Genomic DNA, 24,567 nt, shown 5'->3' with positions numbered 1-24,567 from the left:
GAACCCACCTCTCAGGTCAAATGGGCTCTAGATAAGTACTGCACCTATTGTCTATCTCAAAAGGTGGGATTCCTCCCCCCTTTCCCTGGTTTTGGGATCCCCTTCCCCCAACTACCTGATTACTACATTCCTGCACCCAACACCAGCTGAACTGTGAATCTTCCCTTCTGGTTGGTATAAAGACTTCCCTTTGTCCGAGAATGCCAGTACCTCCTGTTCACTGGGGAACAGAGGCACCCCCAATAATGACCTTCAAGGCTACAGTTAATGCTTCTCACTAACACTCACTGCAGATGCCTTCCCTTGGGTGAATAATCTTTTACTTTTTACCAACCTGGTCACTCTGCTTTCCTTCTCTCTCACATCAGAAAATCCTAAATGAGGTTGTGTCCCTTCGGAGTCTTCCACCTGGCCCCTGGCATACCTCATGATGACTTGCTCTGCCACCATGTGCCCCCGATTCTCTGGTCCTCCTGTACTTTGTGGGGTTGCCTCAAAGTCTGGCAGAACTGATTTATTTTCCTGTTCTAGCTTTCTCTCTCTCTCTCTCTCTTTTTTTTTGTGTGTGTGTCAAACCATCCATCTCTGCTCACTCTCCCAAAAGTTTCAAATATATACCTAAAAGAAATTTTATCCTTAACATACTTAACTTTGTCTTCTGTCCATATCTATGTTCCAGTATCCTGCCAGGTGTTTCCTACATCCAACACATCACCAAAGCAGCTACCCACAAGTACTCCAGGCTAACCTCGAAGTCTGCATCAAGCTGGACCTGCACTTTTACTTCCCACTGCAGAAATTCTCACAGATCCTGGACAGCATCAAAACAGCCTGCTCTTCCTGGACTTGGAAACATTTTTGGCCTCCCTATCTCCACCCCAGTATCAGCAGGAAGTAGCTAAAGATGATTGATTTGACTGTTATCCACTTATTATTAAAAGGCTGGAATTGTGTGCTTCAGGCCCAGGACAAACAGCTCTGGGTTCTCCTAGCATCCCTTAGTCCCTATCTGCTGCTGGGCATGGCTGGCAACACCACCCTCTGCCCTGAACTTTCCAGGGCACAGGCTTCCCCTCCTTCTCACCATGTAATCTAGACATTTTGATGCTCTTACTTTTTTCCTCTCTCTCACCCCCTTGCATGGTGAACAAGAGCTGCTTCCAATGAACCTACATTTATATACTTTAACTTGCCTTGCATGAGAAGCATTCCAAAGTCCTCATTCCCACTTTGTTACCCTTCCCTAGCTCATTTTTTTTTTTTTTAAATTAAACAAAAAGGAAGGAATGTTATTTGTGCATGCCATTTAACTGACTTCCCCTTAGGGACCTATGTCATATGACCTATGTCATGACAACATCGTATGTCAGTACCTGCATCCTATGATATCATCTGGACCAGGTACTTAGGTATAACCAGTCTGCCACTTCTTTCTCTTGCTCTCCCTCTTGGTTCTCTCCCTTTCTCTGCTAGGATGCCCTTTCTCCCCATCTCTGTCTCTCTCTGATTCTGTCCTCATGGGTCACTCAGGCTCTAGCTGTCTTCTGCTTCCCTTCCCCCAAATAAATATCTTTCATAACAGATCAGTCGTATGGGTGGCATATTTTAATATATCATAACAGCTTCTCTGTGTGAGGTTGAGAGCAGAAGTAACATAGGTCATCAGGATTGGCAGAACATCTCATCAGTGAAGATTCATTGGTGTTGAAGAATAAAAATATTTTCAAAGGCTTCTCCACATCATTTGGATGTGCAGACATTTGTGTTGATGATTAGTGATATGACTGAAGACTTTTCCACATTATTTAGGTGTAGAGTTTCTCACAGTATGAAGTCTCAGAGGACATGAAAACTATGTAAAGGCCTTGCCATAATCACAACATTTGCAGTGCACTTTACCAATATGAACACTATGATGTGGACACAGGCATGAAAAACAACTAAATATCTGGCCATAGTCTAGAGACTCGTGTGTGACTTCCTTGATGTATAATAAAGGGTGAATGATAAATACAATCTTCTCAGCACTCTACATTTGGAGGACTATTGCTCTGAGTACTTTAGTTTGTTCAAGGGAAGAGGAGCTCTTAAAGGCATTGTCACAGCTTTCAAAGTTACAGTGTTTCTCTACAGGATAAATTCTATGGAGGTCAGAAATGTTGACTGATTGGTAAATAACTCATTACATCCTTCACATGTGTATGAATGCCCTCTACTCTTGATTCTTTTGTGCTATGTAAAGTATGATTCCACATTCCTCACACAAATACACTTCTACTCAGAATGAATTCTTTGAAATCTTTTATGACCTGAAGAAGTATAAACATTTTATGAACACTTTGACATTCATATTTTTTCATTCCATTTTGAATTACCTTGTGTTGAGAAATAGAAGCTTATTAAAGGGCTTGCAATATTTTTCTCACTTGTGCCATTTAAGTCCGATTATGAAGTTTCCAAAGTTCTTAGTAAGTTCAAAAGACTTGGCACATTCTTCACACTTGTGTAGTTTCTCTCACAAATGAATTCTTTAATGTTGCTTAATATCAGAAGACTGGTAATAAATTTTGCCACAGTCTTCATACTTATAATGTTTCTCTCCAGTAAGAACTATCTGGTTTTCAGAACGTGCTGTGAAACTTCTAAAGTCTTTGCCGCATTCTTTATTTTTGTAGGGTGTCTCTCCAGAATGAATTCTTTGATGATCATTAAAGTTTTTAGTATTGTTGAGCACTTTGCTACATTCTTTATATTTGTAAGGCTGTATTATGAGTTAATTTGTGCTGACACAGGATTGACTCTGTAGAGAGGGCTTTTCCACTTTCCTCACATTTGAATGGGCTATCAAATAAACAGAAATAATCTGGAAAGTTCTAAAGGCCTTGCCACATACCTCACAATTGTAGGTTTCTCACCTGTCAAATATCATTGCTTTCAGAAAGTAATGATGGGCAATTGAAAACCAGGCCACATACTTTACAAGTTTAGCATTTCTCTCCTGTGTGAATTCTCTTGTGTCTAGAAAGTAATGATCGATAATGGAAGTTCCTGCCACATACTTCACACTTGTAAGGTTTTTTCCCTGCGTGAATTCTGTTGTGTTCAGAAAGTAATGATGGATCATGAAAGGCCTTGCCACATACCTCACACTTGTATAGTTCCTCTCTTGTATGAATTTTCTTATGTCGAAAAAGTTTTGGTAGATCTTGGAAGGCCTTGCCACAGACTTCACATTTGCAGGGTTTTTCTCCTGTATGAATTTTCTTGTGTACAGAAAGTACTGATGGATAATGAAAGGCCTTGCCACATACCTCACACTTGTAAGGTTTTTCTCCAGTATGAATTCTCTTGTGTTTAGAAAGTAATGATGGAACATGGAAGGCCTTGTCACAAACTTCACATTTGTAGGGTTTTTCTCCAGTATGAATTCTCTTGTGTTTAGAAAGTAATGATGGATAATGGAAGTGTTTGTCACATACTTCACATTTGTAGGGTTTGTCTTCTATATGAATTTTCTTGTGTGAAGAAAGTAAAAATGGATCATGAAAGGCCTTGCCACATACCTCACACTTGTACAGTTTCTCTCTTGTATGAATTTTCTTATGTCTAGAAAGTTTTGATAGATATTCGAAGGCCTTACCACAGACTTCACACTTGTAGGGTTTTTCTCCAGTATGAATTCTCTTGTGTTTAGAGTGTAATGATGGAGCATGGAAGGCCTTGCCACAAACTTCATATTTGTAGGGCTTTTCTCCTGTATGAACGCTCTTGTGTTCAGAAAATAATGATTGATCATGAAAGGCCTTGCCACATACCTCACACTTGTATAGTTCCTCTCTTGTATGAATTTTCTTATGTCGAGAAAGTTTTGGTAGATCTTGGAAGGCCTTGCCACAGACTTCACACGTGTAGGGTTTTTCCCTTGTATGAATCTTCTTGTGTTTAGAACATGATGATGGACAATGAAAAGCCTTGCCACATACTTCACACTTGTAGGGTTTTTCTCCAGTATGTATTCTCTTGTGTTTAGAAAGTAATGATTGATAATGGAAGTGCTTGCCACAAACTTCACACATGTAGGGTTTTTCTGCTGTATGAATTTTCTTGTGTTTAGAACATAATGACGGACAATGAAAGGCCTTGCCACATACTTCACACTTGTAGGGTTTTTCTCCAGTATGTATTCTCTTGTGTTTAGAAAGTAATGATTGATAATTGAAGTCCTTGCCACATACTTCACACATGTAGGGTTTTTCTCCAGTATGTATTCTCATGTGTTTAGAAAGTAATGATGGAACACGGAAAGCCTTGCCACATACTTCACACCTATAGGGTTTTTCTCCAGTATGTATTTTCCTGTGTTTAGACAGTAGTGATGTATAATGAAAGTGCTTGCCACAGACTTCACATTTGTAGGGTTTTTCTCCTGTATGAATTCTCCTGTGTTCAGAAAGCAATGATGGATAATGGAAGTTCCTGCCACATACTTCACACTTGTAAGGTTTTTTCCCTGCGTGAATTCTGTTGTGTTCAGAAAGTAATGATGGATCATGAAAGGCCTTGCCACATACCTCACACTTGTATAGTTCCTCTCTTGTATGAATTTTCTTATGTCGAAAAAGTTTTGGTAGATCTTGAAAGGCCTTGCCACAGACTTCACACATGTAGGGTTTTTCTCCTGTATGAATTTTCTTGTGTACAGAAAGTACTGATGGATAATGAAAGGCCTTGCCACATACCTCACACTTGTAGGGTTTTTCTCCAGTATGAATTCTCTTGTGCTTAGAAAGTAATGATGGAACATGGAAGGCCTTGTCACAAACTTCACATTTGTAGGGTTTTTCTCCAGTGTGTATTCTCTTGTGTTTAGAAAGTAATGATGGATAATGGAAGTGTTTGTCACATACTTCACATTTGTAGGGTTTGTCTTCTATATGAATTTTCTTGTGTCCAGAAAGTAAAAATGGATCATGAAAGGCCTTGCCACATACCTCACACTTGTACAGTTTCTCTCTTGTATGAATTTTCTTATGTCTAGAAAGTTTTGATAGATATTCGAAGGCCTTACCACAGACTTCACACTTGTAGGGTTTTTCTCCAGTATGAATTCTCTTGTGTTTAGAGTGTAATGATGGAGCATGGAAGGCCTTGCCACAAACTTCATATTTGTAGGGCTTTTCTCCTGTATGAATGCTCTTGTGTTCAGAAAATAATGATGGATCATGAAAGGCCTTGTCACATACCTCACACTTGTAAGGTTTTTCTCCTGTATGAATTTTCTTGTGTTCAGAAAATAATGATGAAAAAAGGAAGGTTTTGCCACATTCTTCACACTTGTAGGGTTTTCCATGTAAATGAATTCTCTGATGCTTTTTAAATTTTGATTTGCAATCAAAGGCTTTGCCACACTCTTTGCATCTATAGTATTCTCCCCCTGGTGAGTAAAAGTTGAGGAATGAATGAAAGCTGAGCAAAATTCTTTATGATAACAATGCTTATTTTTAAAAACAAACATTTACACAAACTTGCATTTTTCTATATAAATGATTAGCTACATTCAAATTTTTATACTGGTATTCAATGAAACCTAATTTAAAACACACAATAGGTGAGAATAATGTAACCTTCCAGTAAAGTAAGAAGACCATGACAATACAGAACATAGAAACAAAGGAGTATTAATCAAAGTCAAACAAGGAAGGCACAACATCAACAATCAAGAAAACCTATAATAACGTTATGCAAATGCAAATCAGCCCCTTAAACAGACACAGAAATATTATGACTAGATAAAAACAAAGTATAAATATAGTTTAACTTAGGAAATACCTGTATATAACATTTGCACATATCCTAAGTACAAAGTTTTAGTTTTAGAAGTTATGAAACTTAGGCTGCACAAAAAGATGGTCCATAATAATATTAAATAATAAATTTCAAAGATTTGAAACAAGTTTTATGTATATATTATGAAGAAAATAAATATCCAAGTTAAAGTTCACCCAGAAACAACAGAGCTTTGTCTGTCACCATAAATACAAGCTAACTTTATGGTAGAAGAAAACAAAGCTTATAAAACTCAAAGCATTCTAAATGTCAGATAGATGTCTTCCATGACAGCAAAAGACAGAAAATAAGATCTTTGAAAGATGATTTTCACCAGAACATTTTGTCTCAATGACTTTCTGTTGAATCTTTGAATCTCCCACTCTGTCTGTCCTCTAACCCCTTCGTTCAGACATACCTGGGGGCATGGTGGCAGCTGCTTGTCTCTTCATATCCGAAGGCTCTTGTCTCTGCTCCAGAAAGGTGATGAGGTATGGCTTAGAGGAAGCAAGACCTATTTGTGGATAAAGGGAACAACATTGTTAGTAGGTTCTCCTGGGAAATAAAACGTCCTTTCCAGGACTGTGTGTATAAGGAGAAGATACAATAAAGGAGAGTAGAGGATTTGTTCTTTATGTGTTTTCCTATGGGTACAAAGGAATCCTTAGGAAAAACTTAGGAATTGCAGGTCCCGAGCTTCACATCCCTTTTACAAGGAAGACTTAACACTGAAGGGTGTGACGGTCTCTTTAAAGCATACTATTTTCTAATATAAATCATACATTTAAGTGTGGAGGGGTGGTTATGAAAGACAAGAAAAACAGTTCTAAGGTATAGGAATTATTTTTAATTTTCATTAAAAGTAGGCCAAGCCCCCATGAGATATTGTACAGAGGGAGCAAACTTCACGCTGACAATTAATTAAGAATTTATCACAGAAGGGATCCTCACCCAGGAAGACAAGATTGTTGTAATTCTCCAACATCACATCCCTGTACAATTTCCACTGAGCAGGGCCCAGGTATTCGCATTCTGCTTCAGAGAAAGAAATGGCCACATCCGAGAATGACAGAATATTCTGAAATAAAGAAAAAAATAATGACTACTGTACATTATGCTAATTACAACCATCAGTAATAACATAATTTCCTAGAGTTATCATGTGCTTCTCCATACCAATTTAAAGGTCACCTAGAATGAGAGGAGAGCTGAAAATGCTTCTGATACAGGTAAGTAATATTCCTAAAATACTTCTGATGTGGTGCTGGGATGTTACAGAGTACTCATCTTTAAGGAATGTAAATGGCAGAAGATTCTGGAAACTCCTATGGATATTATACTTTTAAGAACCATAACACGGAGAATGAGTGCATCTACAAACAGTATGTTGGACTGAAGAGATAGCTCAACACTTAAGAGCACTGGCTGCTCTTCCAAGGAGAGGCCATATGGCTGCTCCAAACTAAATGCAGTTAGAGGATCCAACAATCTCTTAGCATGTATGCTACCAAATTACAAACACATATATGCCTTATTTAAAGCTCGTATTCCTGCTATGAAACTCTATTGTAATGCTAGGCTCATGGGACCCTCAGAGACCACCAGGAGACGATTGGATGTTATATCAAGAGAGCTTTATTACGAGAGCAAGTCTCAATGACGCAGCAGTAGAGAAGTGGGACCTCAAGCCCTGAGTGAGCAGTGTTTTTAAAGGAAAAGACTGCAAGCAGGGGGTTTCCATGACAGCAAACAGGGGGGTACATGCCTTGACATTACAGAAGTAGGTAAAAGTTAGAGGGACGAGGTGACCTTCTCTGAGGCATATAATCACAATTGCTAAACCATATAATCACAATGGCTATTCTTCTGAAATATATTTGAAACATTAGGGAGAATTTTCCCACCGGATTCCCAACCGATTCTCATTGATTATTGCCAGGGAGATTGTCTCTATTTTCTATAAAGTATTTATTCTATGATATTTCCTGGAGGCTGTTGCTAGGAGAGTTAACTTTGTTTTCTGCCAAGTGCACATTTTGTGATATTTCCTGGTACCTGAATTCAGCTCCCAGTCAAGACAGTTCTTTATTTCAAAATGGAGTTATACCCAGGCTAACTTAAACTTTTCACAAAAACAAACTCAGGGAGGAAAGGGTTCATTGTGCTTCCACTTCTGTAGCATTGTTCACCATTGAAGGAAGTCAGGACAGGGACTCAACAGGACAGAAACCTGGAGACAGGAGCTGATGTAGATGTCATGGAGGGGTTTTGCTTACAGGCTTGTTATACGAGGCCTGCTCAGCCTGATTCTTTATAGAACCCAGGGCCACCAGCCCAGGGGTAGCACCTCCCTATCAGGCCATGCCATGCCCCATCAATCACTAATAAAGAAAATGCTCTACAGGCTATCACAGAGCCTGATCTTACAGAGGCATTTACTAAATTGAAATTTTCTACACTCACATAATTCCGGTTTGTTTCAAGTTCACATGAATCTAGCCAGCACAACAAAAACAAAAACAAAAACAAAAAAAAAAAAAAAGAAGAAGACGAAGAAGAAAGAAACAATAAAAGTTTGAAAAAAAACACTTTAGTGTCCATGCTTATATTATAATACAGCACATATTACATACATTTCTCACAGGAGCCATGGTGGAGAAGGTACTTTTAAACTCAATATGCAATATCACAAATGACAAATAAAATGAAACCACACATCTGATGTAGCACCTTGGCAGTAAGGTCTGGCTTACTGCGCATGACACAGAGTGATGCAAATGACAGTGTACCAAGGAACATGAGTTTGAGCAGCCAATAAATGCTGCTTAGTTAGAGCAATGCCTAAAGCACTTAGAACAATGAATGAACTGATAGTCAAATGGAATCAAAGTGTATGAGAAAGTTATAACTAGGAAATTTAACAAAAAATTAAATCACTGTGGGGATTTATATGGACCCAAGACTGTCTCAGAGACTCCCATAAAAAGACAAAGGTAACATTAGAACTTGCTCTGTCTAGCAGTGGACTTGGCCAGGCACAAGTGACGCAGGATCCAATGCCATGAAGGAATCAATGTTGCAGTTACTAGGGGCTCTAACTCTTCTCCTGAGACTGGATTGCCAGCCCTAAGGCAGCTGTGACTAAAGTATCCTGTGCTTTCATTGCCAACATTGTATAATTTAGGTCTCATGCTTGGGGAGAGGGTGTTATTATTTGTACAACTTGGGGGTATTGGATTGATGGAAATTTTCTAATGAATCGTTTACATCTTCCCCCAGGAATGTCCTGACCATACTGCCCCTCCTACTTTAAGGGAGATATCCTTATCTGGCCCTATCTGAAGGTCTTCCTTATTTCCTGGAGGTTGTAACTCAAATAATTATGCCAGAGACCTCCTTCTGAGGCTCTGACTCAAAGATCCTCTTGGCACATCTGCCCCTGCACTTAGTCAGAAACAAAACAATCAGAACAAAGTAAACTTTAAAAGTTAAACAATATATGGTAGGCTAGAGAAATTGACAGTGGATCAAATTAAAAGCTTCTTCCTATGACAGATGGACAAAGAATGGTATGGATAAATGATAAAAGAATAAAGTATTAAGACTTCTCTTTCTTAGAAAAAGTTAGCTCATACAGGGCCACCGTGGTATCATATGACCAAGAAAGAAAATACCAAGATCAGACATATAAATAAATTCTACAGATATATAAAATATGAACATTGTATTATGGCAGAAAGTAAATAATAACTGCAGCAACTTTGGCCTAAAGACTTTCCTGGTCCTAATGACAATTAGCACTCTGACTATTAAAAGTTGATAATACACTGCTTGAGACATGACAATCTGCCCAGGCTGGCTTGGATGTTTTCTTTCTGTCTAGTGTCCTTGAAACAGCAGGAGCTACTAGCCTGAGAACAGGCTGTCATGCTTTGGCAAAATAAGCCCTTGAAACTGTGATATTGTTAAAAGCTGGGTTGTGGGATTGATGAGGGAAATTGATTGTAAAAGATAATTCTGTTGTCTCATGATTTATCAATGACGACTAAACTTATGATCAAGCAGAAGTTAAAACACGTTTCCAGGGACAAAAATTATATGATCTACGTTTGGAATAAAATGCATCTATCCCTGTAAGTTCTGTATAAATAAAGAAGCACCCAGACTGCTAGTCATTCAGGATGTAAAACTCTTCCCAGTGCCTGACTCATTCCTCCCTCACCACTCTTCAGGCCCTGACTTCATCCAAGGCTGAAGCCTGGCAGGTTCAGGTCAGAATCAGTACCCTAAGATTCCTTCATCTGATCTAAGTGAAGAACATTTCCTGATCAATGTTTCTCCAGCTTTCCTCCTCCCAATGTTACCAGCCAATGGGATTAAAAACTACTTCTGTCACATGATTTAAAATTCTTTAGAATCAACATCTGACTGGCGTTGTTGGATTTCTGAGACAGCACCAAGAGCCAAAGGACAGAAAAAAAAGACAGGAGTCTGACCTTCAACAGACAGGAGTGTTTATTAGCTCACATACTGGAAGACACACTCAGTCCCATGAGAAACTGAGGAGTGTAACGGGACAGGAAGGTCACAACCCTTTAGAAGGACAGAATGATGAGCTTGGAAGTAAGGCAATTTGTGGTAGCACAAAGTCTACCTTTCTCTCTCAAGGTCTCTCTATCAAACTGTTTGTCAAAGTAGAGACAGGTTGACCCATCAGAGCCTGACTGCTTGAGTGAAAAGGCAGTCACCTGTAATCTCATATCAGTCCTGCTTTACCACCACAGAGGATCAGCTCCAGTGATCTCAGCTAGAAGTGCCTGACACACAGGTGACTCAGTCTGATAGAGCAAGAAGCGTGGTCACACATCTTATGGGACATGCTGAACCAACAATGTCCTGTCTCATCTGATAGTCTTGCTTGTCAAGCAGAATCCCTGTGATTATAACTGACGTTCCTCAACCTTACCGGTCAGGTACAACCAGTGAAGAACGTTTTTGGAGACAGCCTGTCTCCCAAGGTAATCTGTCTTAACTAAGCAGACAACACCAGGAAGGGCAGACTGCAGACCCGCAGGGGCCCCTTAAGCAGCAACTTCCTCATTCCCAGGCCCTTCACCTGGTGAGGGGCTCTAAAGGGTCCCAGCCAGTTTTCTCACCTCACACAAACCCCCTTCCACACTTCTAGGAAAGTTGGTGCCTCTCTGTGTGATTACTAATAAACAGTCTCACCTGTTGTCAGCCTCTTTCCTGCCTTTCATCTCTTTACTCTGTGCTCACAAATACCATCCATGTTGTTACAAATGATCATAGTTCACCCTTTAATTTAGCTGAATAGTATCCCAAGTTAAACATGTGTTCATAATTCCAATTGTTTTGCTTTTATGATTTAGTTTAAACTCATGCAAATTAAAGAAGTTAATTTCCAACCTCATTAAGATGAGAAAAGAATAAAGGAAATTGTTATGAAGTCAGACACACAAACATGATAAAACAGTACTTAAGTTTGTTGCAGGTAGACTGACTCCTAGACCATACCTGCATTTTCTCCTACAGACCCAATACCCAGTTCTCATAGAAAATAAACAGTATGGAAGGTCACACTGGCATCTCCCCAAAATACCCTACAAGTTCTGTAGAAATATTTACCAATACACAGTACTTAGATGAACACCAAGACACTGATTTTAAGAGCACAATCATAAACTTCATCAAAGACTATATCAAGTATAGAAAAGACAAAAGGAAACATCTCAGTGCCATTAACGACAAATGCACTTAAGGAGAATAAATGCTTGAGTGATGCCCAAGGAAAGAAAAACATAAGAGTGATGGAAGTGACAAAGACAATCCAGGATTTGAAAATGGAATTCAGTAAAGAGAAACACTGAAGGCAATTCTAGCTGCAGAGAAGACAGACTTAAAAAGCCCAATAATCCAAGAACAACAACAACAAAAAAAAACCTCCAAAAACAAAACAACAACAGTAAAACACTTAGAATAAGTCAGGAAAAGATGGGATTAAGGACTTAAAGTAGATGATCTAGATAAAATGAGCTAAGAATATGAAATAAAATAAGAAAGAAATCCGCAGGAAGGAAACATAGGAAATGTTAGACACTGGGAAAAGATCAAACCTTCAAATTAGAGACATAGATGAGAGAGAAATATCTCAAGGCAATGGCCTAGACTAGGTCTTCAAAAAGATCATAAAGGAAATCTTCCCTGAACTAAGGAATGATGTACCCATAAAAATGCAAGAAGCATACAGGACACTAACTGGATAAGATCAGAAAAGAAAATCCTCATGGCATTCTGAAATCTGCAAGCAAAAGAACACATTAGAAAAGAGCCAATTTCTCAGTGGAACCTCTGAAAAGCAGAAGAGCCTGGCAAAGTGCATTCCAAGGCCTAAAAGACCACAACATTCAACCTAAGCTACTACACTCAGCACAATTATCTGTGGTACTTGAAAAAGAAAGAACAACTACAGAAAGCCCAACCCTACAGAAAATACAGGAAGCAATATTTTAGGCTGAAGAGAGGTCTGAGCACAGCCAAGAGCCTGTAGAAAGGAATAAAAAGACAAAATTATTAAAACACAAGGGGCCACTAAGAACACAAATAACACCAAAAATCAGCAACACAGTGACAATTAACACTATTCTAAAGACACAGGCTGGGAGAAGGGATCAAGAAATAAAATCCATTTTTCTGTTGTCTACAAGGAACACGACTAAGAGACTTCTTTTATGGAATACGACAGGTTTTCAAAATAGTCCCTAAGGATAATCTAAAACTTGTGGTATTTTGGTATCTGTTGTTAGTTTTGCTCATTCATTCTTAAACCTGTTTTTTCCATTCAGTCTATAGAACATATCTCCATAGACTTGACAAAGATTATGTTCTTGGACATGGACACGTATGATCTGTATGTAGCTAGCTTTGTTCCTCAAGGAGATTTATGGATGCTTTGTTGTGCATACAGGATTGACTTAATTATCACCAGAAGACTTTTCACCTAATTGTGTTTGTGCAAAGACCTGCCTAAAACAAACAAGTAGAGGTCAGACTCCCGACATTTGAACCAACACCTGTTGTGTTGGGCAAACTGCCTTCCAGCCTCCCCTGCCTTGTAAACTGTGGCCATAAAGGTCCCTGCAGGGATGCTGTAAGGGAGCAACAGAGACAGCAAGGAGGGTACATATTACCTCATGGGGAAACTGGAAAGAACTGTGGGGCAATAATCAGGGAGGTGAAAGAACATAAATATGGATTTGAAAAGTGTCCTTGTACTCACCGAGAGAAATATTTTAACTCAAAAGTAGAAAATGATGCCAACCTATGCTTCTAAGGTTTATCACTTTCTCCCTTTGAAGGTCATGCAAATCAGTCCCAGCGGCTGTTCCTGACATAGACTCTGTTGCATGCTTTTTGATCACTTCCCCCTAGTGGAGCTGCCTCACCAGACCACACAGGAGAAGAGGATATGCTCAAGACCTGATGTGACTTGATGAGCTGGGGTGGGTTTGTTTTGGGGGGAGAGGGGTCTCCTTTTCTGAGAAATAGGGAAGTTGGAATGGAGGGGACTATGATCACAATGTAAAGTGAATGAATGAATGAATGAATAAATAAATAATTTTGAAAATAATCAATGCAAATAACACTTGTGTCTCCTCTGCATGTCCTCTGAAATATACTCAGCCATCACCTAACACCTCAGAAATATACTCAGACATCACCTAACACCTCAGAGTTTTCCAAAGACTTGTCAAATATAACTAAGTTACTACTTTCTGAGTCTCTTAAAATCAAAGTTGTTCATTCATATCACCATTCACACTAATATTAGGATGAAATGACATGAGCCTGCAAAACAGCAGGACTGCACAACATAGGAGCCTGAACTCCTCCCTGAGGAAGACAAAGGAATACCACTTTAACAGTTTTCTGGCTGGAGGGCTGTGATATCACATGTGAAAGACAATGGTAGATGTGGCTGTCGTTTTCCATTTGTAGAGCCAGGATTCTGTTTTGGAAAAATTCAGGTAAAATCTAAAGAAGATACCATGAGATCATGACAGAAAAAGATTGGTATAATGTTCTTTTGAAATGTATACACCTTACCTTTGTTCATTCAAATGCTAATTTCTCTCCCCTACTCTCCGGTTTCAATCCGGACATTGCATTGTGATACTTATTCTAAGCATCACCTGTCTCAGCTTTGTGTAAACATGCCAAAATAAAACAACTAGCCACAATGTTGAGCAATGGAGTAGGTAGGAGAGGGGCGGAGCCAGAGGACAGGAAGGAGTGGGAGGCAGAGGAGGAGAGAGAGCAGAAGATGGGAGAGCAGAGGCTGGAGGAGAGGTCTTGGAACCAGGTAGACAGATGGAGTGGACCTAAGAAATCACTAAAAGCAAGTATAAATAGTAAAATCTGAATAGTAGGAAACTACATGGGCTTGAAGATTTAGGATGGAATAACTGTTGCCCAGCATTGTGATCTAGGTTAATTAAATAAATCCCAGTCTCTGTGTGGTGATGTGGTTATACAGCTGTTTAGGATTAACAGGAGCGTTACTAAAACATAATCAACAGTAAACATTAAACAAATTTACAACAGAAAATAACAGAGAAGAATATGCAAAGATAAAATAACATTCCCTGTAAGTAAAGAGGAATAGTCAAGCAACGCAAACGCAAAGAGGAAAATCTTTCTCCACACAGTAAATGCAAACAAGTTCCTAATCAACACAATGTCATTAACAAAAGGATACTAGTGAAAAACTGAAAATTAGATTTCAAACACAGTCAATAGAACTTCTCTAAGCACATGTGTAAGTTTTGATAATTAGTAAGATGTAAATTGCAAGGATTTCTGTCAGGTCACTGGTGCTCAGAAGTGAGAGGAACCAGAAGTAACTACTACACTGAATAAAATATATTTTTTAGAATCTTTTTAAAACATAGCATCTCATTTAGCCTAGGCTCACCTTGAACGCCTATAAATCAGAGGATGACTTTGAACTCCAGGATTCGTGACAACTTCTCAAAATGCAGATTCAGGAGAGATGAATCATAGAATAGGCTTAAGTTTACTTTTCAATCATAGGGCTGTTTAATTCAAAATATATATAAATATTTGCTCCCTATTAGTTATATATGAGCATGCTGCTGTATCATCTCTATGCTGTTCTGCTGTCAAGCCAGTGAGCTTTTCCCAGTTCATATACATTTATTATTTTTCCTACACAGTAGCAACATTAACTAGGGACTATCTACTATCTTATATATGGTTGGAAACTCACTGAGAATGCCAATAGACAGGATAAGGTGGTCTGAAGCCCATGCTTCCTAAGTATAGACTTCAATGTCATAAGCCAGTCTCCAGCTCAAAACACCTGGTTTGACTGAAGAGTGAGAATATATGCAATGATCACCTGAGACAGGGAGAGTGGATGTGGAAGGAAAATACTGAAAAAAACCTGTGCCTGGCTGTGAATGAGAACTCTCGGGAGGAGGCTGTGTCTGCAGAGACTGATGGCCCATGTGGACGTTCAGGGCTGTGCAACCTGTAATGTTGCAGGTTCAGGGGGTAGTTGCCTTACCTTGGGCTGGTTTCACCCTTCAGAAACAGTCCTTGCCTCACTCTGGAGTGGATCAAACAACTTGTGACAATAGATAAAAACCTCCCAGAATCCATTGACTTGGGTAGAACTATCAGTCCAAAAACTAAGAATTTCATCATAGTATCTCAGGTGACTAGAATAGCTCCCCCTGCCCTACACCCCCATCTCATAATAATACCTGCCTCTCTGGGGCCTTCACCAATGTATTTCAAACTTCCCTTGATTAATGACATCCTTTGTTCTGTAAAACCATGAAACTACTTCCATGTTGGAGGATGGAATTTGGAGTAACCTCAAATCTGTGTTCCCAGACATGGCCACTCAAATGGCTCCAGGCTAAATTATCTCTTAAACCTGTTAACACCTGTGGGTTTTTCATCATCAGGAACCTACTATGTGCAAATCACAAGACCCTGAGGGTGCCTCAACTTTCCAAATTCATCTTATATTATCTGTAACACAGCACAAAAACTTGGGCAAATCTAGAACTATTCAGGGACCGACAGTGAACCTGGGTGCCACATTCAGTGACAGTACATTTAAGGGAGTTGAGAAACAGCTGATAATGTGAACAGACAGAAAAAAAGCAAGTACAAAAGAACAAGAGCCGGCCAGAATAACAGGGCCATTTCTCCCCTCCCTTTCAGACACACCATCCCCTCCCAGCGTTCATGAGCTCCATTTCTCTCAGTACACCATTATCTCTCACATCTGAAAAGGAGTCCAAATTGTAGACAGTACACAGTCTCTGGTAGAATTGATGAGGTATCACTGTACAGTAGTTTTTACTCAACTGTAAAAATCCATAATTATGTGGACTGTGCAATGATAGGCTCATTCCAAGATTATTCTGCGGCTATAAACAGTGTATTGTGGTGACTCAGGTCACAGGGGTGTACATTAGGGATTCCAGTCCAACGTCGGGCAACAATTCATTCCAAAGGAAAAGGCACTACATCCCATACAACAATCGCTCTCACAGGACTCTCTGTCCTTGGAAACTAGGACCTTTAGGAAGCTCTGTGAACTCAAACCAGGAGTACAAGGCCGGACATAAGTACAGGAGAGACCAGATGTTCACGTGTTCTAGGAGTCCTGAGAAATCTGACTACAGCCATGTGAGCCTGGGTCAGCTAGGTAGAGCTTCCTTCGGCTCCTCAGGCACAGGCAGTCAGTAGACTCAGCCTGCCCTTGACATCTCATTGTTTCTAACCTTCTCCCGGTCAAACCTGCACCCAGGAGCAGTGGCCCAGCCTAGGTCAGCACAGCACCTCCATATCAGCTTCCGGGTCTCCCAAACAGTCCATGTCAGCTCCCTCCGCGCTGGACCTGCCACCGCGCACAGTCGCTCAGATCTGCAGGAAGCCGCTGCGACCCCCACCAATCTCCACGACGGAGATCCAAGCCCAGCGCTGAGGAGGACACTCCCCAAACTTTGGCGGGAAAAGAAATTTGAATAAGGAATGCGGAACTTTGACACTCACAGCCCTTTCCTGTGATGTCATAGTGGTGGGACTACATTTCCCACAAATCAGTGCGAAGGACTTCCTTGTTTCCCGCCCAACTCTGTAGCTGTGCAGGTGAAGTTGGAAGGAAACAAGCTTCAGCCCTGGGATGGTCACAGGCGATTCAGGCTGTTTTAAAGTCCTGTGATCGCAGCACCGGATCTTAGCCTGTGAGTGGAGCCTTTCACAATTATGTTTATCACATTTTCTAGTTATTTCCACTAAAACATTGCGATTTTAAAGCTCGGATCCACTGCATGAAGAATCCAGACTGATCTGCTTCACTTAAAATAAGGAAGGAGCAAGCTAATGTGGGCCTAAGCATTTTCTCTTTAAGATGCTAATTGAAACCTCCCTAAGTGACCCGGCCTATCATCCTCGCCTCAGTAAAGACAGAAGAATCTGAAATCAAGGCTCATCACCACCAGGTGTTCTTTGAGCACATGTTTTTTTTACTGTGCAAATCTCCGAAGAGGAGGGCCAGAGCCCCTGGGATCACATTGGTGAGTGTACTGACTCTTGGCCCACTGTGCAGTACAGGATATTTCCAGCCGCTTTAGGTTTCATGTTCCTATTGAATTCCTGTCTCTCCTCTGATCCTGTCAGTGTTCATATTTGACACTATTTGAACATCAGCGGTATCTGCCTTGAACTTCCTTCACTTCTCCTGAGCAGAACGCTGAGATGATTTCTCCTTGAATGCGAGATGATTCCTCCGTGAATGCGAAGGAATCAGAAATATGTTCACAGGACGGTCAAATGAGCTCACTGTAGTAACGAAGCTGCATTGGAGCCCTGGAGTATGAGAATGCCCACATCTTCGTAGGAATGTTCATTCCTGTGCAGCTCCTGCTTGAGACAAAGACACAAACCCCACCACAAGGAAGATTTCATGCTTCCACCATGCACACTGCTTCACAAGGAAGCTGTTTCTATTGAGGGAGTGTGTTCAGTGACAAAGGACAGCCTCCTCAACTTAGACAAACTAGAGTCAACGAGAACTGTAGCAACCTGGACCCTTGATGGGCAAGTCTGTTAAGAATGACATCATGACTGGTCTGTCCTGAACACTGCAGTGAAGGGCATTATCACCAACCTTAAGGACTTAGCATTTCTGAACATGGCTAGGCTTTCAGTATGTGTGTATGTGTGCATATGTATGTTTGTGTCTGTTACATAGAACACTAAGAAGTTGCTCATTCATATGAGAAGTGCTGATCCTTGAGGATGCAGCGTTCATTTCTAGCTCTTCTGTTGTCTCCAGCTCTTCCTAATGGGGTTGTTTAATTCAGGAGGAGGAGATACCATATTGTAGGCTAAACAAGAGGGAGTTCCTTTCAACAGTATATGAGGGACCCAGGCATACTTATGGAAAAGTCTAACAGAGCCACTTACTCAGGCCGAATGCTTGTTTAGTGTTACACCCATTTCGTGAGCCCCCAAAAGATCTACAGGAATCGACTCCGTTGCAAAACACATGAGGGTCTTTTTATTACAAGCTCGAGCCCAGGTGGCTGCCCTTTACAAAGACATTTGGGCAAGCAACCCCCCGGCTCCGGGAGATCAAGGGTTTTAAAGGAACAAAAACGCCAGTGGGGTAGTACAAGCCTTGGCATTACAGGATTGGGTAAGAGGAACAAAACACAAGCGGGGTGGTCTCTAGGGAAGCTGACCTTTAAAATGACTGGTCTGTTTTTAGGTGCCAAGACTGCTAACGGTCGGGCCTAGCTACTTGGGAGACATCTTACCTCTAGTTCTTAGGGGCCATGTGACTCCAGTCATACCCCGAGATTTATCTGGGTGGGGACTGCTGCTGGCCCATTATCTGAAAGGAATGTGGGACTCTGCCCTAGCCTCTGGGCTAGCCCTCTGCTCTGAAAGGAATGTGGTCTTGTGATTCTGCCCCAGCCCCAGGAATTAACCTTTCATCAAGGTCATGTTATCAGTTTTAACTTTATTGCCTATAATATTTGTGTAATATCTTGATGATTTAATTTCCTCCCATTGAAATATTGTGTATTAGTTGGGAATTTTGGCAAAAATCACTTTAAAATCTATACTTCCAGGCTAAAGGGATGGGTCTGTAGTTTAGAGTACTTAATGTTCTTGCAGAGGTGTGAATTTGTGTTCTAGCAGTGAAAGAGTGGATCAGAAGCACATGTAGCAGCAGTTCTAGAGGATCAGACTCCTTCTTTTGACATTCTCAGGCTCATGTTGAAAGATGGACAAAAAGAAACAAACAGACACACACACTCATAGTAAAATAATAGAAAATTATATAATTGAAAAAGGTTGTACTGCCCATGGTGGCACACACCTTTAATCCCAACAGTCAGAAGGGAGAGGGAGTTGGACCTTTGGGTTGGAGCACAGCATAGTCAATAGAGTGAGTTTCAGGAAGGTCAGCAATACACATCTGGAGCATAAATAAATAAATAAATAAATACTCAGGTTTCACACTTAGAAAAAAAATTGATATGTGGAAGTAATATTATTTTCTCACTGTTTAAATATATATATATATATACACACACACAAAACAAATGGTAAAATACCTGCCAGTTGCCATTTACAAAGATACATCCTTTTATCAGTCATAAGCAAAAATCCAGTGACAGACTCTTTGCTAGTGTAGTTCCAAAGACTCCCCATGTCTACCACACTGAGCCTGTACCACTTCCCCAGATACAGTACACGCCATTTCATTACTGTATCCCTCACTGGAAGATACAGGATCTGTGTAGATAGTGCCATACCTTCTCTGAAAACATTGATCCCAGAGCCACTACAAAAATGTGACAAAGAGGTGAGACTCCCTGACTTCCATTAGTCTCTAACTATGTTATAATTCCCACATGAGTGGAGATGCTCAGATACAGACAAACTGATGCATGATGAGATTTGATTTTTACGTTGAATCAGAGATAGGCTAGGCTGTATTCATCAAGAATCACTAGGAAAGCCAGGGATGAACTCCCAGATACCAAGGGTGACTGGGGTAAGGAACCTGTGACAGGAGCTTGTGGATGTGGGGTCCACAGTCTTTGTCTGGCTGAGTGCCAGTAGTCCTGGGGTGGTGGGGAGGCTGTATATGAGCTGGTAAGAGCAGCTAATGCTTCTGCAGAATGAATTTCCATGATTTGATGCACCTCATGGTAATCCAGGCAGCTCCCATAGCATATTACCTCCACACTAACATCTGAAGCTACAGTGAGCCTTCTAGTGTCGGATAAACCACCATTATGTTATCCTAACTCTGCTTCATGGTTACACAATTCTTCTGTTCTATGACAAACCCCTTTCCGGCAGCCTCTACTACACACAGCATATCAGAAGCTGTAACTGACCCTAATTATCTCAGTCAGGAACCCATGTTAACTGGCATCTTACGGTCATAACCAAAGAAAGTGGTGCTTTATCCTCCGGGCAGAGGGTAGGAACCCAAGGGGAGCGGGTCTTGGAGAGAACTCCAGCAGCTATTGAAAGTGATTCTCTTAAGGTTCAAACTGTTTCCCAGTGTTGAGAAAATGACCCCTGGAGGTCAGCAGGCTCCCGTGACCCTGCTTATTCCTGACTAAATGGAAAGGCATACATGTGTAGTACAGAATAAAGAAAAAAATATGGTGCCTCCAACTTAATCAACAATTAAACAGGAACTCAATTCTAAGAGACAGCCACAAAGATCATAGAAGAGCTCAGAAAATAATCTCTTAAGCCTTTGGAAAGTGTTTTAGGCCAGCTTGTCAATGTGTCTAGATAGGCAAAGAACTATCAAACCAACATATCTGGCTAGAGACAAAAACACGGCTCACATCTGCCCAGGGTAGAGATTAGAGGCTTTCTCTAGAGTACAGCTGACTCAGGCATTTCTGGGACAAGGGGAGGATTGTGGAGCACACCCACCCTGAGAAATCTGAGAGTCACTTCTGGAAAAGTTGGCAAAGCCCATCTCATCAGAGCTTTGGAGAGTTGCCCTTTATCTTAGGGCCATCATCAAGCGTGCACAAAAAAAAAACATTAAGTACATGAGCATGCTCTTATCCACAGAGAAAGTGAGTTGGTGGTTGGTGGTATGGGGAATAATATTTCCAGTGAAGGAGAAACATCCACAAAGAGGGACACAGTGACTCACAGAAGAAGGGGGAGTGGGATATAGGGTGAGGTAAGGGAAGAAGCCAGAGGGAGCTTAGAGGCCAGCTACAGCAGAAGTGGCATGGAGAGAACTGGTAAAGGTGGGATAAACAGTAAGGGAAGGTCATACAGTCCTGAGAAAAAGTGTCTAAGCCACCCAACAGCTGGAGCACAGAAAGATGAACTCTTACATATTTCCAACCATGAGAATATTTTAGTCAAAGGTCATCTCTCTCATCTCTCTGCTCATCCTCTAACCTAGATGTGGGCTCAATACAGACAGAAGCCAGACAAGTGTCCTTAGATGTGTATGAAATGATGGCAGCATGGGATTGCTAAACAGTTGACTTTAAGTCAACTGTGGAGGGCATGTGGCTATTCTTCACAGTGACTACTAGAATCAAAGAGCCAGCATACATGTATTCAGTGTGTAGTGCTTTTCTTTCTGAACCCAGATCTCCTGCAGCTCTAGGCAGCACTTTTATGGATTATTGAGAGAGCACAAGATTATCTATCTGACCACTAAGTGACTTAGTAACAGACCCAGAACTATGGGTCCTTAATTGCAAATACATATATGATATATACTACATACATACATACATACTCTCCTCCTGGGGAAGACATTTGCTTACCTGGGACATCACTGTTCTGCAGGCTCTTGAAGAATGGTGATATGTTTGTTTGACCAGGGGTAGACTTGTGGTAGTCAATATCATTAATTGACAGGGAATAGAATTGTCTAGAAGAGACACCCCTGGGTGTAGTTGTGAGGGAGGTTCTATATTGAGTTAATTGGAGCAGAAGATGTAGCATGATTCAATGGGCCGTTGTCCTGGTCCGAAAAAAAGAAGGTGAGCTGAGTACTAACATTCTGGAAGGAGAACTGCTGTCTCCTTCCTTAGTGTAAATACAGTGTGAACAACTATCCCTTTCTTTCCCACCATGAGGAACTGTACTCCTAAAGCATGACCCAATTAAACGCTTCCTTCCCTATATGGCTTTTGTCAGGTATTTTGTAATGGAAACAAGCAAAATAACTAATACAGTAGTATTCATTTATAGAAGCAGAAAATACTTAAGACAACATTAAAGGTATTCAAGTAAAGTCATATAATAAAATTCAGAAATGAAATCAGAATTGAAAGTAGATAAAAAGGATTTATATATTTAAACCAATAAAATAATTACTGGTTAGTTACGAGTAAAAGAATGAAGACTTAAATAAAATGAGCCATGGAGTGGCATAAACTAGAGAGCTGTGAGCTTCTCTATTCTGCTGATGTTGAAAGTACCACTGAATTATGTAATTTTGACAATCTTCTTCATAATCGCCTCAAATAGTGAAAATATTTTTAAATGGCACCTAACATAACACAGTTCTGGAAAATGCCAAATTCTTAATTCCAAATTGCTACACTAAGTTCTAGTTTTGAACAGGATGGAAGATGGTGGCAAACTGTTACCTCTGCTAAGGAACTCATCACACAGACAAAAGATTTAAGAATAAAGGAGAGCCTGTGGGTGAAAGAATAGCTGAAGTAGGATTCTGTGTGAATGAATATTCCTTTCATTCAATGTGTGAACTGGAAATTATGTTTCTAAGAGTGTCTGACAGTCCTGAGAAGGGGCTGAGCCTTGGGTCTAGGTTTAGATCATAGGACTATGCTTTGAAAATAAAAAGCCATAGGGTTTGGCAATTTTGTGAAGCTGTTGAGACAGGCCCATCTATAAGTAGGCAGCTTTTCTCTATTTGCTGATGAAGTCTGGTTTGGAAGTAGGGCTGCCTTCCCTTAATGTTTTGGAGACAATTCCCATTATGATTCCCAAGGCTTGTGTATGACACAGCCTTGATTGTCTGCTGAAGGCATTCTGAGAGGTGAAGAGGTTATTTGATCATGAAGCTTCTTCACTAATAGATTGCTGATGTGACACACTTATATCTGAATGGGAAATGGTCATAGATTCGTTTCAAGAAGTACATCATGGAGAGATGGGGAAGGACATTTAGAATTATATTGTGTCCCTAACCCATTTCTGTTTTTCTGCTTCCTGGCTGCAGGATGTAGTAGTGATAAATTTTCGTCGTGAGACAACTGGATCTACTCCATTGTGTGATTCGGCCACAGCCATTGCCATCCTCAGGCCCATAGCAGTAGAGGCAGCCAACCCCGGGCTGAAACCCGAGATCATGAACAAAAGTGACTTGCCTCTTCTTGCACAGTTCATATCAGGGATTTTTGTCACAGTGATATCTAGTTGACAAATACAAGGGCCTAGAATGGACATAACCCCAAAGCTTACAGCCATTGGAAAACAGAGAGCTGATATGCTGTCACCAACATCAGCTCATGATTGACTGGAGGTCAGCCTTCATCAAGTCCACCCAACAAGGGGAGAGTCCTCTTTGGAGACAACTTTACTATCGACTTCCTACATATAAATTTGGATGCAAAATCTCAGCAGGCTTCATTCATCTCAGTTTTGCTGTAGAAACATCAAGCTCACTCTAAATTGTGTTTGGAAATGCAAATGATTTTCACATACAAAAAATCTTCGATCTAAGTCTTAGCTGTATGACAAGGCTATATTGAATACTTACTAGACTTTAACATCATTAATAAAAAAAATAAATCTTATTAAATAAAATGAAAATTCCACTAAGTGGTTAAAGACTGGTTATCAGACACGTATTGAATGCCGTGCTATTGAAAGATAGAATTTGAAAAATCAGTATGGAGGTTCTTCCAAAAAATTAAAAAGGAACACATATTTTCACTCATATTATCAGTTTAAGTCATTCAATGAAACAAAGGATGAACAAACAAGAACATCACTGCCCCTTAACATCCTGATATTTGACAGATATGCATGAGCAGAGATGTAAGAGTAAATGGTAAAAAGAATTTAGAATTGCTTTGTTTTCCTTATAGGTTTACTGTCTACGTAGAAACTGATCATCTGTGACCACATTGTTGGTATTAAAGACTTCTGCTTACAAAAGGATTAATTCACACACCCCCTTATTCCTGTTAACTATGAGTAATTGCTTTATTACATCATGTAGCCATAATGGTAGTAACATTGATGCCACATTTACAACAATAAAAAGTCAGACGATAGTGTTAATATGATAAGACTAAATCATGCTACAGAAACACTCTCTTGGCTAGGTCACTGTCTATTAAGTCTGATTGTGTCCTCATATCAGCCTTGAGAAATACAGCCTGGAGACAGCAGTTTCTGAAAGCATCTGCAAAGCTAATGACCACTGGCTGTCATGAGATGTTTAGGCTCAAGAAAATGGGATGCTAGTTTTTAAAAGGCCGTAAAAAAGAGGAAAAACTCACATTTCTGGTTGTCCTTGATAAAATTACGTCTCTTGCTCACATCTAACTTTGAAAATTCCACTGCCTGATAAAGGCTGGTTATCAGACACATACTGTTAATGTCTCTAGAAGAAAGTGGGGAATGGGG

The 24,567-nt window shown here is 40.3% G+C and overlaps 1 protein-coding gene and 1 long non-coding RNA gene across 2 annotated transcripts; one reads left to right on the top strand and one right to left on the bottom strand.

Annotated features, from left to right (window-relative positions):
• Positions 1–1,551: 1,551 nt before the first annotated feature.
• LOC110541437 (zinc finger protein 728-like) lies at positions 1,552–16,924 on the bottom strand. The gene is made up of 4 exons (XM_060380363.1): positions 16,726–16,924; positions 6,778–6,904; positions 6,245–6,340; positions 1,552–5,434 (listed from the first exon to the last, which is right to left on the bottom strand). Exons 1-4 carry the CDS (start codon positions 16,759–16,761, stop codon positions 2,985–2,987), a joined length of 2,709 nt encoding a protein of 902 aa, XP_060236346.1. The 5' UTR covers positions 16,762–16,924; the 3' UTR covers positions 1,552–2,984.
• Positions 16,925–17,018: 94 nt separating this feature from the next.
• Positions 17,019–23,750, top strand: LOC132653107 (uncharacterized). The gene is made up of 2 exons (XR_009590818.1): positions 17,019–17,462; positions 23,153–23,750. It is a non-coding gene; the product is annotated as an uncharacterized LOC132653107 (long non-coding RNA).
• Positions 23,751–24,567: the final 817 nt, after the last annotated feature.

The sequence above is a fragment of the Meriones unguiculatus genome, chromosome 3, assembly GCF_030254825.1.
Source record: "Meriones unguiculatus strain TT.TT164.6M chromosome 3, Bangor_MerUng_6.1, whole genome shotgun sequence".
NCBI lineage: Eukaryota > Metazoa > Chordata > Mammalia > Rodentia > Muridae > Meriones > Meriones unguiculatus.
This window is presented reverse-complemented; position numbering and strand designations above follow the sequence as displayed.

What these genes read in the sequence shown, in the direction of transcription:
- LOC110541437 (XM_060380363.1), bottom strand. Translation starts at nt 16,761, where the DNA reads ATGGACTGTTTGGGAGACCCGGAAGCTGATATGGAG. An exon ending in ACCCGGAAGCTGATATGGAG is followed by an intron (nt 6,905 to 16,725) that starts GTGCTGTGCTGA and finishes TCTTTATTTCAG; the next exon opens with AATATTCTGTCATTCTCGGA. An exon ending in AGCTGCCACCATGCCCCCAG is followed by an intron (nt 5,435 to 6,244) that starts GTATGTCTGAAC and finishes TTTACTCACCAG; the next exon opens with GGGGAGAATACTATAGATGC.